The 15,078-nt window shown below is 52.3% G+C and overlaps 1 protein-coding gene and 1 non-coding gene across 5 annotated transcripts in view; both read left to right on the top strand.

Annotated features, from left to right (window-relative positions):
• Positions 1-14,092, top strand: part of Ltbp4 (latent transforming growth factor beta binding protein 4) — a 30,335-nt gene extending 16,243 nt beyond the window's left edge. For all 4 annotated transcript variants that reach the window (XM_074057092.1, XM_020166957.2, XM_020166956.2 and 1 more), the window contains 15 exons: positions 84-212; positions 441-566; positions 897-1,019; positions 1,263-1,394; positions 2,348-2,479; positions 2,559-2,684; positions 5,408-5,554; positions 7,480-7,746; positions 7,978-8,049; positions 8,300-8,428; positions 8,616-8,762; positions 10,610-10,762; positions 11,560-11,940; positions 12,328-12,480; positions 13,692-14,092. In XM_074057092.1, the coding sequence (XP_073913193.1) occupies positions 84-212; positions 441-566; positions 897-1,019; positions 1,263-1,394; positions 2,348-2,479; positions 2,559-2,684; positions 5,408-5,554; positions 7,480-7,746; positions 7,978-8,049; positions 8,300-8,428; positions 8,616-8,762; positions 10,610-10,762; positions 11,560-11,940; positions 12,328-12,480; positions 13,692-13,846 (2,372 nt within the window). In that variant the 3' untranslated portion in view covers positions 13,847-14,092. The remainder of the gene's footprint in view (positions 1-83; positions 213-440; positions 567-896; positions 1,020-1,262; positions 1,395-2,347; positions 2,480-2,558; positions 2,685-5,407; positions 5,555-7,479; positions 7,747-7,977; positions 8,050-8,299; positions 8,429-8,615; positions 8,763-10,609; positions 10,763-11,559; positions 11,941-12,327; positions 12,481-13,691) is intronic.
• On the top strand, positions 3,350-3,453 carry LOC141418271 (U6 spliceosomal RNA). Its single transcript, XR_012442955.1, has one exon. It is a non-coding gene; the product is annotated as a U6 spliceosomal RNA (small nuclear RNA).
• Positions 14,093-15,078: the final 986 nt, after the last annotated feature.

The following is a 15,078-nucleotide window of genomic DNA, read 5'->3' as shown; positions in this document are numbered from 1 at the left end:
CACCTCTCCCAGACGCCTCTCCTCCAAAAGGATGTGGCCAGTGTCCCTACACCGACCCCATTCTGACTCCTCTAACTCCACAGATGTGGACGAGTGCAGTTCAGGCGCCCCCTGCGGTCTCCACGGCCACTGCACGAACACGGAAGGCTCCTACCGGTGCAGCTGCGCGACGGGCTACCGAGCACCGTCGGGTCGGCCCGGACCTTGCTCGGGTGAGCAGGACTGTGACCAGCTGGAGCGCCTGGGAGTAGGACCTGGGTTCCTGAGCAAAACCCGCTGGGGAAGTGGAAATTGGACTAAGCGGGCTATGGGAGGAACCTAGGCACGGGTTATCGGGCATGTGGTTTGGGGACCAGAGTAAGACTTTGTGGGCGTGACTTGGGTCTGGGTTGTCGGGTCAGGGGACCAAGCAACCCAGTCCTAACTCTTTCGAACCCTAGACATAAATGAGTGTCTGGAAGGTGATTTCTGCTTCCCCCACGGCGAGTGCCTCAACACCGACGGCTCCTTTGCCTGTACTTGTGCCCCCGGCTACCGGCCCGGACCCCGCGGAGCATCCTGCCTTGGTCGGTAGCTAGGCTGGGCCTGCACGCGGAAAGGGTGGGCTCATAGCAGGAAAAGGCGGGGAAAAAAGAAGAGGGCGGAATGGGGACTCCCAATTTTTGGCAAGGGTCTCCCTGCCTTCCCCAGGATGGGGGCGGGACTTCCAGGAGTGACGGTGCGGACGAAGGAGGAGCAGGTCCTTGGGGACGTTGTCTAGATCGTTGGAAAGGACCAATCCTAAAGCCCTAGGGGCGGGGCTTGCAGGGAAGGGCGGGACATAAGGCAGGTGGGTTCGGGCGTTCAAGGGCAGTGGAGGGGCGTGGCTTGGGATGTTCCGACACCCGGTCCTGCAGATGTGGACGAGTGCAGCGAGGAGGACCTTTGCCAGAGCGGCATCTGCACCAACACTGATGGCTCCTTCGAATGCGTCTGCCCTCCCGGACACCGCGCCGGCCCTGACCTGGCCTCCTGCCTTGGTGAGAGGCCCCGCCCCAGCCTGATCCTTCTCCCCCTCTCTTTTCCGCCCCCCCCCCCATTGTCCTTTGTTGGCCTCCCAGCCCTGCCTTTTCCACGCTACTTTCCCTGCCTCTCCATCCCCCCTTTCCTACCCTCTTCTCCTCTCCTCTGATTTCCCCGCCTATCCCTTTTGACTCTCCTCTCCTGCCCCCTCCTTGCCTCCTTCGGCTCCCACCATCCGACTCCTCTGCCTCTTTCCTCAGACATTGACGAATGTCGAGAGCGGGGCCCAGCCCTGTGCGGGTCCCAGCGCTGTGAGAATTCCCCCGGCTCCTACCGCTGTGTCCAGGACTGCGATCCTGGCTACCACGCGGGCCCCGAGGGCACCTGTGACGGTGAGACAAACCCCTACCTCAGTCCCCACAATGGTTTGTTGAAGTCTGCTCCTTTGGGTACCAAGAAGGGACGCCCTGCCTCACCGTCTTCGAGGAAGGGAAAGGGCCCCCAACCAAGGAACCTTTCCCCTCCCACCTTAGCACTATCGTGGAAATAAGCCACCATTGTCTTTAAGCACCTACTATGTGCTACACACTGGGCACAACAGGAAATGAGCCAAATGAAACCTGTGCCCCCCTAGAATTAACTTTTGGTTGTGGAGGAGGGGGCAGACAGTAACTATGTGAATAAGTTCAAGATTCAGTCAATAAATAATATGGGGACACTTACTGTGTGTCCTATTCCTTGAGGATACAGTGAAGAGCAGGGCAGACAAATCTCTGTTGTCCTGGAGTTTGCATTCTAGAAAGGCGACAGTGGGCATTCCAATAAATATGTGGATACAATATAATGTCAGAGGCTAGGGGTGTGGATCAAGTGCTATGCAAGAGCACCTGCATAGCAAAGGTGAGGTCCTGAGTTCAAACCCCAGTGCCCCCAAAACAAATAAAAAGAAAAATAACAATGTTAAGTTTCAGAAGGAAAATAGAGCAGACACCAGTGGATCACGCCTGTAATCCTAGCTATCCAGGAGGCAGAGATCTGGAGGATTGTAGTTTGAAGCCAGGCCTGGCAGATAGTGGGAAAGACCCTATCTGGAAAATACCCAACACAAAAAAGAGTGATGGAGTGGCTTAAACAGTGCTTGCCTCATGAACATGAAGCTCTGATTTCAAACCTCAGTATTACCCCCCCCTCCACACACACACACACACGAGAAAAAAGAAGGAAAATAGAACCTGGTGCCGATGGCTCACACCTGTAATCCTAGCTACTTGGGAGGCTGAGATCAGGAGGATCGCAGTTTGAGGCCAGCCTCTGCAAATAGTTTCCCCTCCTCACTCTCTTGCAGATGTGGATGAATGCCAAGAATATGGTGCGGTGATTTGTGGAGCTCAGCGCTGTGAGAACACCCCTGGCTCCTACCGCTGTACTCCAGCCTGTGACCCCGGCTATCAGCCCACACCAGGGGGTGGATGCCAAGGTGGGTGTCCATCAGGTAGTGGGTGAGGTGTGGAGGGGGTGGAAGTTCCAGAAATGCCCTGACTGTCTGATGGTTGCAGATGTGGACGAATGCCGGAATCGGTCCTTCTGCGGTGCCCATGCTGTGTGCCAGAACCTGCCTGGCGCCTTCCAATGTCTCTGTGACCAGGGCTACGAGGGGGCAAGAGATGGGCGTCACTGCGTGGGTACGGGGCTCCACGGGTGGGTGGGGCCAGATGGGAGAGAGATGGGTGTCAGGCCCTTTTCCATACAACTGAAGAAATGTGAACTTTAGGGTTGTAGTTTATTTTTATTTTTATTTTTTTTGGCAGTACTGGAGTTTTGAACTCAGGGCTTCACACTTGCTAGGCAGGCGCTCTTACTGTTTGAGCTACTCTTCCAGCCCTTTTTGTGTTGACTCATTTTGCCATAGGGTCTCACAAACTATTTGGCCCAGCTGGCTTCCAACCCTGATCCTCCTGATCTCTGCCTCCTGAGTAGCTAGAATTACAGGCGTGAGCCACTGGCGCTGTGCCTCTAGCCCTTTTGGCTTTTGAGTAGGGCATCATGTTATCCTCCTATTTACCTTGCCAGGTAGCTGGGATGACAGGCGGCTCCACCACTGCCAGCTTTTATTGTTGAGATTGGGTCTTTTGAACTTTTTTGCCTGGGCTAGCCTGGAACCTTGATCCCATTTCTACTTCCCAAGTAACTAGGATTATAGGCGTGAGCCACCTTATTTTGGAATATAAGGTCAACTCCCTATCAGTAAGAACTGTTTTAGTGGCAAATGACAGAAACCTTACTCATTTGTATTTCATTTTTTGTGTAGGGGCTTTTAAATTTTTTCTTTCTTTTTCCTTTTTGTTTGGTGCTGGCTTCCATAGCACATATACTAAAATTGACACAATACAGAGATTAGCATGGCCCCTGCACAAGGATGACACACAAATTTGTGATGCGTTCCATATTTAAAAAAATACATAAATTGTGGGCTTTTTTTTGGGTGAGGTGGTGCACGCCTGTAATCTCAGCTAGTCAGAAGCAGGAGCAGAGGTAGGAGGGTTGAGGCCCAGGGCCCATCCAGGCAAAAGTGTAAGACTGTACCTGAAAGACACAAAAGCAAAAGGACTGAGGGTGTGGCTCAAGAGCACTTGTCAAACATGAGGCCCTGAGTTCAAGCCCTAGTACCACCAAAAAAAGAAAAAGAAAAAAAACTTTCCCCAACAAGTTATAGAAAAATTCTGAACATACAGCAAATTGAGAGAATTGTAGGGTGAACACCTGCGTACCTGTCATCTAGATTTTCTTATGATCTTTTTCCTCAGTGTGCATATCATTTACTAAAGTTCAATATGTGTTTATAATATTTTTCTTTCCTTTTTTTTTTTGACAGCACTGGGGTTTGAACTCAGGGCTTTGTACTTGCTAGGCAGGTGCTCTTACTCCTTGAGCCACTCCACCAGCCCTGCAATATTTTGTTTATTTTTTTTCTTGTAATATTTTAATTTGAAGTTCAATTTACAATATAGCAAAGTGCATGAGTCTTCAGTTTCACATTCTGTACATTTTCATAAATGCAAATGTAACAGGCTTTACTTCTTTTTCTCTTTTCTTTGTTTTCTCTGTTTTTTGCAATACGAGGGTTGAATCCAGGGCCCCTCACTCTACCACTTGAGCTATATCTCTAGCCCCTTTGTTTTGCATTTTGTTTTTGGGAGAGGGTCAGTCTTGGTAACTATTCCCCAGCTGGCTGCCTCTCAAGTACCTAGGATTAGCTTTTTGTTTTCTTGGAAACAGGGTCTCAATATGTAGCCCAGGCTAACCTCAGCTTCCTGAAGCTAGGATTACAGAAATGCACCACCATACTCAGCCTAATAAATGTAAGGCATATAGCCTGGTATACAGTAAATGCTACTTAGTAATAACTATAAACTTTTTTTTTTTTTTTTTGGTGCTTGCGATTGAACCTTGCACATGTTAGGCAATTGCTCTACCACTGAGCTATATCCTTAGCCTGCATCAGGTTTTCTTTTTTTGTGTGTGGGTGGGGTGGAGAGAGGCAGTATGGGAGTTTTGAACTCAGGACCTTGGTGCCTAGCAAGCAGGCACTCTACCCTTTGAGCCACACCTCTAGTCCTTTGTGCTTTCACTTGTTTTTCGGATGGAGCCTTGCACTTTTTGCCCAGGGCAGGCCTCAGAGATCTTCCTATCTCTGCCTCCTATATAGCTGGGATTAAAGGCGAGCATCACCATGCCTGGCCCTAAATAGGCTTAATTTCTTAAAAGGGAACTAAAACTGCAGTGTCCTCAGACATATTTGAACTTTAGGTTTAACTGGATTCAAGAATTATAACGAAGCTCTCTCTGTCTCCCCCTAGGTTCTACTTTCCCTCTGTTGGATTTACTTTTAGACAGACCCTCTTTTCAGTGATAAGGGTGACCCTAGCATGTCAGGAATAACAGCCTCAGCTTGGCAGTCCTAGAGCTAAAGAGAAAGGCTCTTTTTCAATGTTTGTAACAAAAGTTCCAAGTCTGGCTTTGATTGACCCAGTGTCCTATCTCTGAAGCAAAGAAATGAAGGAATCTGATTGGTTCTTCCCCAGAACACATTCAGCCCTTCCCAAAACACATGGCTTGAAATTGAAGGAGCAAAGAATTCCCAAGGGAAGGCTAGGGTTTGTTACCAGAAGAAAAGTGGAGCATGGGGTCTGGGCCATTAAAAATAACCAGTATATTAGAAAAGTTCAAGGGGGCGGAGCGGGTGCTAAGGGAGGGGGTGGGGGCAGGGGGGAGAAATGACCCAAGCCTTGTATGCACATATGAATAATAAAAAAAAAAAGAAAGAAAGAAAAGTTCAGCTCTTCAGACTTGAGGAATTACAGAAGATTACAGCCACGGTCTCCCTCCCGTTCTCTCCTGCTCACAGACGTGAATGAGTGTGAAACACTACAGGGTGTGTGCGGAACTGCCCTGTGTGAGAACGTTGAAGGCTCCTTCCTGTGCCTCTGCCCCACCAGCCCTGAGGAGTTTGACCCCATGACTGGACGCTGTGTGCCCCCGCGGACTTCTGTTGGTGAGAATGACGTGTTTATTTAACTGATGGCCGCTGGCCCTGCAGGAAAATGATGTGGCTTGATCGTTCTCGATGTGGACAGCTGCCCTCATTAAATGCTATTGTTTTTTTAAAAAAAAGAAACAAAAACAAGAAACTTTAGAATGTGTAGCTTAACATGGGTATTAGGACTCTTTCAGGCTAACCCTGACTCTCTGACTCTACCAGATTCCTTCATTTGGGGCTGGCAGAGTGGCTCAAGTGGTAGAGTGCCTGCCTAGCAAGTTTAGCAAGCATAAGGCCCTGAGTTCAAGTCCCAGTACCACCAAAAAAAAAAAAAATACCAGTTCTGACCTTATTTTGGGCACTGGGGACACAATAGTGACCAGGGAAGTCTATCTTTAACAGCCTCAAAATCCAGCGGGGAGCTGGGCATATTGACTCACTCCTGTAACCCCAGCACTAGACTGAGGTAGGAGTATGAGGTCAGCCTAAGCTACATAGCGAGACTCTGTCTCCAAAAAGAAAAAAGAAAGAAAGAAAAAAACTCTGTAATCCCAGTTACTCAGGGGGCAGAGGCAGAAGGATTGTGGTTCCAGGCCAGCCCAGGAAAAGCTAGTGAGACCCTATCCCAAAAACAAAAAACCATCAAAACAAAGGGGCTGTGAGTGTGGCTCAATAGGTAGAGCACTTGTCTTGGGTACATGCATGCAAGGCCCCGAGTTCAAACCTCAGTACAGCCAAAACCAAACCAAAACAAAATCTAATGGAGCAGAGATGTCACCAGCTAGTGACAATCCAGAGAAATTAAGAGGAGGGAGGAAGCAAGGCCAGAGGGAACCTGGCTGTGAGAGGAAAATCTAGAGGGCTTTGGAAGAGGTGCCTGGGCCAGCCTGCGAAGAGGACGAGGGAGGATTTCCGGTAGGGGACAGTGTGCACTGAGAGCAGTAGCGTGAGCTGGCGAAGTGTGGGAGGGGGCATTCTAGGCAGAGAACCCAGAAGAGCGAAACAAAGGCCTGGCAAGGCAAGAGAGTATCTGGCCCGTTTGAGAAGCTGAAATCAGTTTGCCACAGCATGGTTTAGAAAACAAGGGGTGGGGAGAGTTGAGGCCGAGACGATGACAGGTGCCACACGTCCTAACGCGTGTCACCGGAGGACTTTGACCCAGGGCATGTGGTACTATAGAAAGGTTTGAGTTTGTTTTCGTTTCTGTGGTACTGGGGATGGAACCCAGCGCCTTGTGCACAAGCCAGGCAAGTGCTCTACCACTTGAGCTATGCCCCAAGTTTTCATGGAAGTTTTTTTTTTTTGCGGCACTGAGGTTTGAACTCAGGGCTTCACGCTTGCTTAGGTAGGTGCTCTTACTACTTGAGCCACTCCACCAGCCCATGGAAGAGATTTAAGCAGGACAGTTGTAAAACCAGTTTTGAACTCTCCCTTAGCTGCCATATTGGAAGTGATTGGAGAGGGTGACACTAGAGGCTGGGAGCCTAGGGAGCAGGCTGGGGCAGGGACCAAAGAGGATACTACCCTGGGAGGTGAGGGAGAAAAGGTGGGAGAAATCTCAAGAGGCCATGGGTAGGGCTGCCTGGGTGGGGAGATGTGTCCAGTACAAAACCTAGATTGGGGAAGAAGACTCAGTCAGTTTGGGACACTCTGAGTGTGACAACCCAGGGTGGCTGCAGGAGGCCATGGAAATGGTCTGTCACCCACCTAAACTGTAGCTGAGTGATGAGTGGGGGGCATCTGGAAAAGGGTGAGATGGTGAGACAAACTCTGCAGAAGTGACAGGAGGGGAAAGTGATAGAAAGGTAATGACATAGGGATGAGAAGTGTGAAGTATGGTTCTGCTATTCATGGCTGGTGCCCTCTGGGAGAGCACCATCTATGACATGGGAGAGCTGGGGGCTCAACCCACACTGAGCTAAAGCTCCTTATTTCCCCAGGCACCTTACCGGGCTCTCAGCCCCAGGCACCTGCCAGCCCCAGTCTGCCGGCCAGGCCACCCCCGCCTCCCCTACCTGGCCGGCCCAGCACACCCAGGCAGGGTCCTGTGGGCAGCGGGCGCCGGGAGTGCTACTTTGACACAGCGGCCCCGGATGCATGTGACAACATCCTGGCACGGAACGTGACATGGCAGGAATGCTGCTGTACTGTGGGCGAGGGCTGGGGCAGCGGCTGCAGAATCCAGCAGTGCCCAAGCACTGAGACTGGTGGGTGTGGGCTGTGGCTGGACGCAGGGCGGAGGGTTTGGGTTGGACATAGGGCTGAGCTACCGGTGCTGGCAGGGCAAAAGCAAGCTACCAGCTACCAGGTGGGTGAGAGCTGAGCACTGACAGGCAAGGGGCCAAGGACTTAGACTGGGGGCAAATACAGGTTGGCCCAGGGCCCAGGGATGTGGCTGGGACTTGAGGATCTGGACCCAGCCTTGTCTCTGTGTGCAGTTGAGTACCAGTCGTTGTGCCCCCATGGCCGGGGCTATCTGGCGCCCAGTGGAGACCTGAGCCTCCGGAGAGGTGAGACCAGACTTCAACCTCTACCCACCCTCAACCCCCAGGCTTAACTCTGTCTCACCCTCTCTGTCTTTTCCTGTCTTCTTTATCTCTGTTTCTTTCTCTCCTTAACTCTCCTCCACTGTACCCCAATCTGTGTTTCCTGAGTCTGTCTACCTCCTCTCTGGTCATGCACACCTGCTGTCACTCACTCCCTTCATGCAGCCCACCCCACACCCTGACCTGTCCCCATCTCTCTCCACCCATCCCGCAGATGTGGACGAATGCCAGCTCTTCCGAGACCAGGTGTGCAAGAGCGGCGTGTGCGTGAACACAGCCCCAGGCTACTCGTGTTATTGCAGCAATGGCTACTACTACCATGCACAGCGGCTGGAGTGCGTTGGTATGGGCCCCACCTCCACCATCCTCCCCCTGACTCTCTCCAAACCCTGGCCACGCCAGGAATGTGGCAATCACGGCGGGAAGTCCTTCCTGGAGTCTAGACGCCATCTATCACACTGTCAATGGGCTGGGGAGAGAAATGGGAAGGGGAGGAGGGCTGCTTAGACACGCCCTCCGTGCCGCCCTAGATAACGACGAGTGCGCTGACGAGGAGCCAGCTTGCGAGGGCGGCCGCTGCGTCAACACGGTGGGCTCCTATCACTGCACATGCGAGCCCCCACTCGTGCTGGACGGCTCTCGGCGCCGCTGCGTGTCCAATGAGAGCCAGAGCCTCGGTAACCCCGCCCCCTAAGTCCGCCCCCAGCTTTTATGTCCCGCCCTATCCCCCGCCCACAACCCCCAGGCGCTCCCTCCTTTGGCTCAGCCTCAAGCTCGCATCCGGGCCACGCCTTCGAGAAGGGCCACACCCCCCGGGCATCTGGCAAAGGCCACGCCCCCTGGGGCCCCAGAGTCTGTCTCCTTATCTTTCATCCCTGAGATGTCAGCTGGTTAAAGGTGAAGGTTTTAGAGGCAATCTGCCACTTACTGGCTGTGTGTCCATGTGCACATTGCAAGGTCTCCTCTTGGACCCCAGCCTTCCCTCCACACACATTGTTATTTATTTTTTGAGATAGTCTTCCTATGCATTCCATGCTGGCCTGGAATTTGTCATACTTCTGCCTCAGTCTCCTGAGTACTGGGATTACAGGCATGTACCACCATGCAAGGCCCTAGCTTCCCTCTTACACAGCCCCTATAGGGTGGAATTTTTATTTTGTTTTTTGGTGCTGAGGATTGAAGTCAGAACCTTATACAAAGCACACACTCTGAGCTATAGCCTCAGCCCCTGGAATTTTTTTTATAAGGACAAAATGGAGCCTACTTTTATCAGGTACTCAACAATTGCCACTTTAGTTTTTTGAGGGGGTGTTGGCAGTACTGGGGTTTGAACTAAAGGTCTCACACTTGCTAGGTAGGCACTCTGCCACTTGAGCCACTCTGCAAGCCCTTTTTGGTGTTGGGTATTTTCGAGTTAGGGTCTGGAGAGCTATTTGACCCCTGCTGGCCTCAAACCACTATCCTCCTAATCTCAGCCTCTCAAGTAGCTAGGATAACAGGCATGTCTCACCGGTGCCTGGCTGATTGCTACTTGTCTCTTTTGGTTTTTTCCTGAATTTCTGACACTCTTTGATCTCTTTGTTTCTAGGTCTCTGCTTCTCTCCATTCTTTCTATATCTTTGTTTTCCTGTTTTCTTTGAGTCTTTGACTTTTTGATGTGTTTGTATCTGTTTCTTTGGGTCCTTTCTTAGTCTGGTTTTCGTCTCTATCTGACTTCCCCCCTCTCTGTAGGTTTCTGTCCATCTTTCTTGAGTCACCAGCATACTCTGTTTTTGCCTCTGGCCCAAACTCTCTTTTCCCATTTCCTATTCCTACAACATCTTCAAAACCCAGACTTCATTCAAACACAAACATTGCCCAAGCTGGGCGCCAGTGGCTCAAACCTGTAATCCTAGCTACTCAGGAGGCAGAGATCAGGAGGATTGAGGAGCCAGTCTGGACAAATAGTTCCACAATACCCTATCTCAAAAAAACCCATCATAAAAAAAGGGCTGGTGTCTCAAGGTGTAGGCCCTGAGTTCAAACCCCAGTACCACAAAAAAAAAAAAAAATTTAACCAAACTGTGCTGGGCATGATGGTGTGTGCCTTTAATCCCAGCACTCAGGAGGCTAACGTAGAAGGATTCCAGAGTTTGAGTTCAAGGCCAAGCTGGGCCACATAACAAGACCCTGCCTCAAAACAAACAAACCAAACAAACGAAACAATGCCCAGAGAAGGAAAGCAACTGCCCTGGCATCGAAAAGCCCTGAGGAGCCTGGGCTTGGGTACAGCCTTCTCAGACCCCATCTCCCAATCCTTGGCCCTCTTTTTTGGCCCTCTCCTCCTATATGACAGCCTCATGCAAGAACAAGCCTTTCCTTAATCCTCAGGGTTTCTGAGAGGCACACCACAGCTAATGAGGATTTACTGATAGGCAGAAGGTGGCTGGGCTCCGGTAAGGGAGGGGCTCAGCCTTTGGGAGGTCCCAGTACCAGTCTGCCCTGATCCATCACCTGATCCGCCTTGATCTGTGACCACCCACAGATGACAATCTGGGCGTGTGCTGGCAGGAAGTGGGACCTGACCTGGTTTGCAGTCGCCCTCGGCTAGATCGTCAGGCCACCTACACAGAATGCTGCTGCCTCTATGGGGAAGCCTGGGGCATGGACTGTGCCCTGTGCCCTGCCCAGGACTCAGGTACTGCCATGGGCCTAGGATGTACCCAGAGGCCCTGCCCCTTAGGCTCCAAATCCAGGCTTTCAGTCTAACCAGTCTTGAAACCCCAGACCCCCTCTCCCCAAAACTTGTTATTTTAACTCAAATCTTGGTCCCCAATCATATAGTAAAGACTTCCGAGTCTTGGTGGCAGAAATCCCAGGGTGGACTCAGCAGAGCCCGTATTTCCAGCCCCATAGGCTCCTGAAGTCCAGTCTCTGGTCCCCTCCATCCTGGTCTCTAAACCCAAAGATCCAGCCTATGAGATGCCCTTTCCCAATCTGGGACCCTCAGACCTCATGCTGGCCCACAGACTCTCTGGTCATAGCCCCACAGACCAAGTTCCCTTGTGTTGGGCAGACAGTCCACGTGCCCAAGACCTGAGATAGCCCCAGAGATCTGAGGACCTAATCCTCAGTCCTTGGGACTCCAGGCCCAAACATTCTAGTCCTGAATCCTCAGCTGTTCTGGCATATAAAATACCCTAATCTTATTTCTTCAAGTTCCTAGTCCTCTCCCATGGGCCCCCAGAAACTCTAGCCCCTTGGACTTTGATTCTTAGCTGCGGTCTTCAGGACCCCTGCATCAGCCCCCAGAATCTCAATCCTGGTTTCAGAAACCTCGTATCTTGCTCCTCCAAAGCCAGCCCCTCTCAAGCCTCTCCTGCTCCAGGCTTCAGTCAAGCCCCTCCCTAATCCTCTCTGGATTTCTCTTCCCAGTGCGGGATGGTGGAGGGGACACCTATGGTTCTAACTGTGTGGCTTGTTTCCTGTTCACAGATGACTTCGAGGCCCTGTGCAATGTGCTGCGTCCCCCTGCATATGGTCCCCCACGGCCAGGTGGCTTTGGACTCCCCTATGAATATGGCCCAGACATAGGCCCACCTTACCAGGGCCTTCCCTATGGGCCTGAGTTGTATGCTCCACCTGTGTTACCCTACGACCCTTACCCACCACCACCTGGGCCTTTTGCCCGCCGGGAGGCCCCATATGGGGCACCACCCTTCGACATGCCTGACTTTGAGGACGATGGTGGCCCGTATGTTGAATCTGAGGCTCCTGCCCCTTCCGGCCGGGGCACTGGCTGGCCCTATCGGTCCCGCGACACTCGTGGCTCCTTCCCAGAGTCTGAGGAGTCTAATGAAGGTGGAGGCTATGCAGGTGAGTACCGCAGCCCAGTTACACACTGAGATGACACAGAAAGCGGGGGAGGGCTGGAGAGAGGAAAGGAAGGCAGGACAGAGTTAGAGATGGGGGAAGCACATAAAATCCGAGCAGCGGACAGCAGAGCCACAATGCATAAGACCAGAAAATTACCTGTAGACCCACAGAGAGAGACGGGGGACAGGGAAAGCTAGGGAGAGTTGATCAGGGTGGACCTCCTGGCCCCACGGCGCCTCCTGCGGCCCTGAAGTGGGAGGGACCGCTTAGAGTGAGACTCAGGGCGCCCAAGGGAACCAGGCAAGGACGCTGAAAGCGGTGGGGGCGGGGTGGAATGAAGGGACAGAAGGCAGAGGTCTTGAGTCACCAGCTCCCCGTTCTGTGCAGGTGCCCTGTCTGAGCCCTACGAAGGGCTGGAGGCGGAAGAGTGCGGGATCCTGGATGGCTGTGCGCACGGCCGCTGTGTGCGTGTCCCTGAAGGCTTCACCTGTGACTGCTTCGACGGCTATCGCCTGGACATAACCCGCATGGCCTGCGTCGGTGAGAGGCGGGCAGAGTTGGGGCTTACCAGTGAGAATGGCCAGGGACTGGGAAAGGACTTAGCTACCCTGCGTCAGCCAGCCCGGAGGGAGTGATTGCTCAGGGGTGGGGCTGAAGAAGGCGGGGTAACAGAGCAGGGCTGGTCCATCTGCAGGGGTAGAATCCTGCAGATGTGAATTCTAAAGACTCCCAGTGCTACCTTGGACAATTTGCATTGACCTCTTTGGAAAACCTCAGTCTTCCCATCCACAAAATGGGAATATTAATCATGTCTGAATCAAGTGATTACAATTAAGAACTCTGGAGCAGTCGGATAGACTTCGGGCTCAGTCAGCCAGTTGCCCTGTGATCTTGGCTAGATCACGGGGTGTTTTGCTTAGCTTTTCTTATCTAAAAGTGGGCATATTCAAAGAACCCCTTTCACAGAGTTCTGAGCACCATTAACACAGATCTACAACACTGAGTCCTGTGGGAGAAATTAATCCTGAGATCTTACGGCCAAGAAGTGTGTGTATATGTGTGTATGGGGGGGGGGGGCTGCAGGTGTTGGTGGTTCATGCCTGTAATCCTAGCTACTAGGGAGGCTGAGATTAGGAGGATCCCAGTCCAAGGCCAGTACTGGACAAATAGTTTGCAAGATCATATCTACAAAATAAGCAGAGCAAAATGGACTGGAGGTGTGGCTCAAGTGGCAAAGCGCCTGCTTTGCAAGTTCAAAGCCCTGAGTTCAAACCCCAGTCCCACGGGCGGGGTGGGGGTGGGGAGGAGAGTGGGGGGAAGAGTAGCGGGGGCTGGGCACCTAGAAACTTGGGACAGCTGCCCAGAGGACCTGCTGCCCGGGGTGGGCTTGCTGTGTGACATCAGGCTAGGGGCTTTCCCCTGCTGGGCCTCCTAGGGATACTAGGAAGATAAAGTTAACACAGGTCATGGACTTGCAATAATGTCTGGTGGAGGGTAAGTGTTTACTGTTTATCAATAACGCTATTATTTCCCTATCAAAAGCCTAGTGACATAGGGGCTTCCGTACCCACCTTACAGAATACAAAAATGAAGCCACCTGCCTGGACTCACACAGCCAGCAGGTGGCTGAGTTCGACTCCAGAAGAGAGGCTCCATATGCGTGCTCCTCGGCCCCACGAGGCCAAGGGACCAAGGGAGGAGGGCTTGTGGGTCCCCAGGCTTAAGCAGCAATCCGCCATCCCCCTCCCCAGACATCAACGAGTGTGACGAGGCGGAGGCGGCCTCCCCGCTCTGCGTGAACGCGCGCTGCGTCAACACGGACGGCTCCTTCCGCTGCGTCTGCCGCCCGGGATTCGCGCCCACGCACCAGCCGCACCACTGCGCGCCCGCGCGGCCCCGGGCCTGAGCGCGCGTGCCCGCCCCCCACCGCACCTGCGCACGGGGCCCTGCGGCGCGCGCCGGCTGCCCGCTCCTGCGCGTGCGCACAGGGACTCCACCGACAGAGGATGGATGGACTGACCCAAAGACCCGCGCCTTTCACTGCTGCCCCGCCCTGCCCTCCCGCCGCGCCCGGACCTGGCCTCGCCCTTGACCCCCTTGACCCCCTTCCCTTCCTTTTATAAAATTTTCAATTAAAAACGCCTATTTTGTACCTTTGCCTCTGCCTGCCTCTCTCTCTCTAGCTTTTGTTCTTTTTTTGGTGCAGATTCTCGCTGTGTAACTAGTGATCCTCCTTAACCTCCCAAGTGCTGGGATTACAGTTGTGCAGTGCTACACCCAGCATGCCTTTTTTTCGCCTCAAAATCTGGTTCCAGAGTTTCTTCTCTGAGTCACTAAATAAATCTCAATCTCTCTCTCATCACTAAATCCCCCTCTCTCTTTTATACACACACATTGTTCCTGATTCCATGTCTGACTCTTAATTTCTGTGACGTGTCTTTGTCCCTCTTGGCCTCTGCCTATCTCCTCCTGTCTTGTCTGCTTCATTTTCTCTGCCCAGTTCTCTGTGACTTTCTGTCTTTGCATCTCTCTGGGTGTCTTCCTCTTTTCTCTTTGTTTCAGTTTCTAATCTCAAGAGAAATTTCAAGATTTTTAGCAGCTACTACTGTAGACCCTCTTGGGGGAGTCTACTCTTCCCTGTGTGAGGCCTTAGGATGGGAGAGAAAGGGGCAGCCTCTGACACTGCTCTAGTGGTCCCTCCTTTCTTATCTGGAGGTGGCCCCAGATTTTCTCTGCTTCTTAAAGATGTATTAAGTCATCCTGGGACAAGTTGGGTGCAGGCAGGGGACAGGACTCCCTGGGCGGTGGACCCAAACCATCCCAGCTGGAAATTGGCTGCGGACAGTAGGGATACACAGTGCTGGCCCAGGGGCCTATGCAGGAATGAGTGGAGGTAGGAATGAACTGTGTGTGATTGTGCGTTGTTTTGATATGGGGTCTCCATATGTAGACCAAGCTGGCCTCCAATTCACCATTCTCCTGCCTCAGTCTCCTAAGTGCTGGAATTACAGGTATGTACTACCACTCTCATCTGAGTCATTCGTTACCAACCTGTGAGTGTCTCACCCTAAATGTTTCAGGGACCCCGCAAATGATGTTAAAGGGGCCCAGAAGCAGGATAAGAAAATCACAAAAAGC

The sequence above is a fragment of the Castor canadensis genome, chromosome 16 (assembly GCF_047511655.1).
Source record: "Castor canadensis chromosome 16, mCasCan1.hap1v2, whole genome shotgun sequence".
Taxonomy (NCBI): Eukaryota; Metazoa; Chordata; class Mammalia; order Rodentia; family Castoridae; genus Castor; species Castor canadensis.
This window is presented reverse-complemented; position numbering and strand designations above follow the sequence as displayed.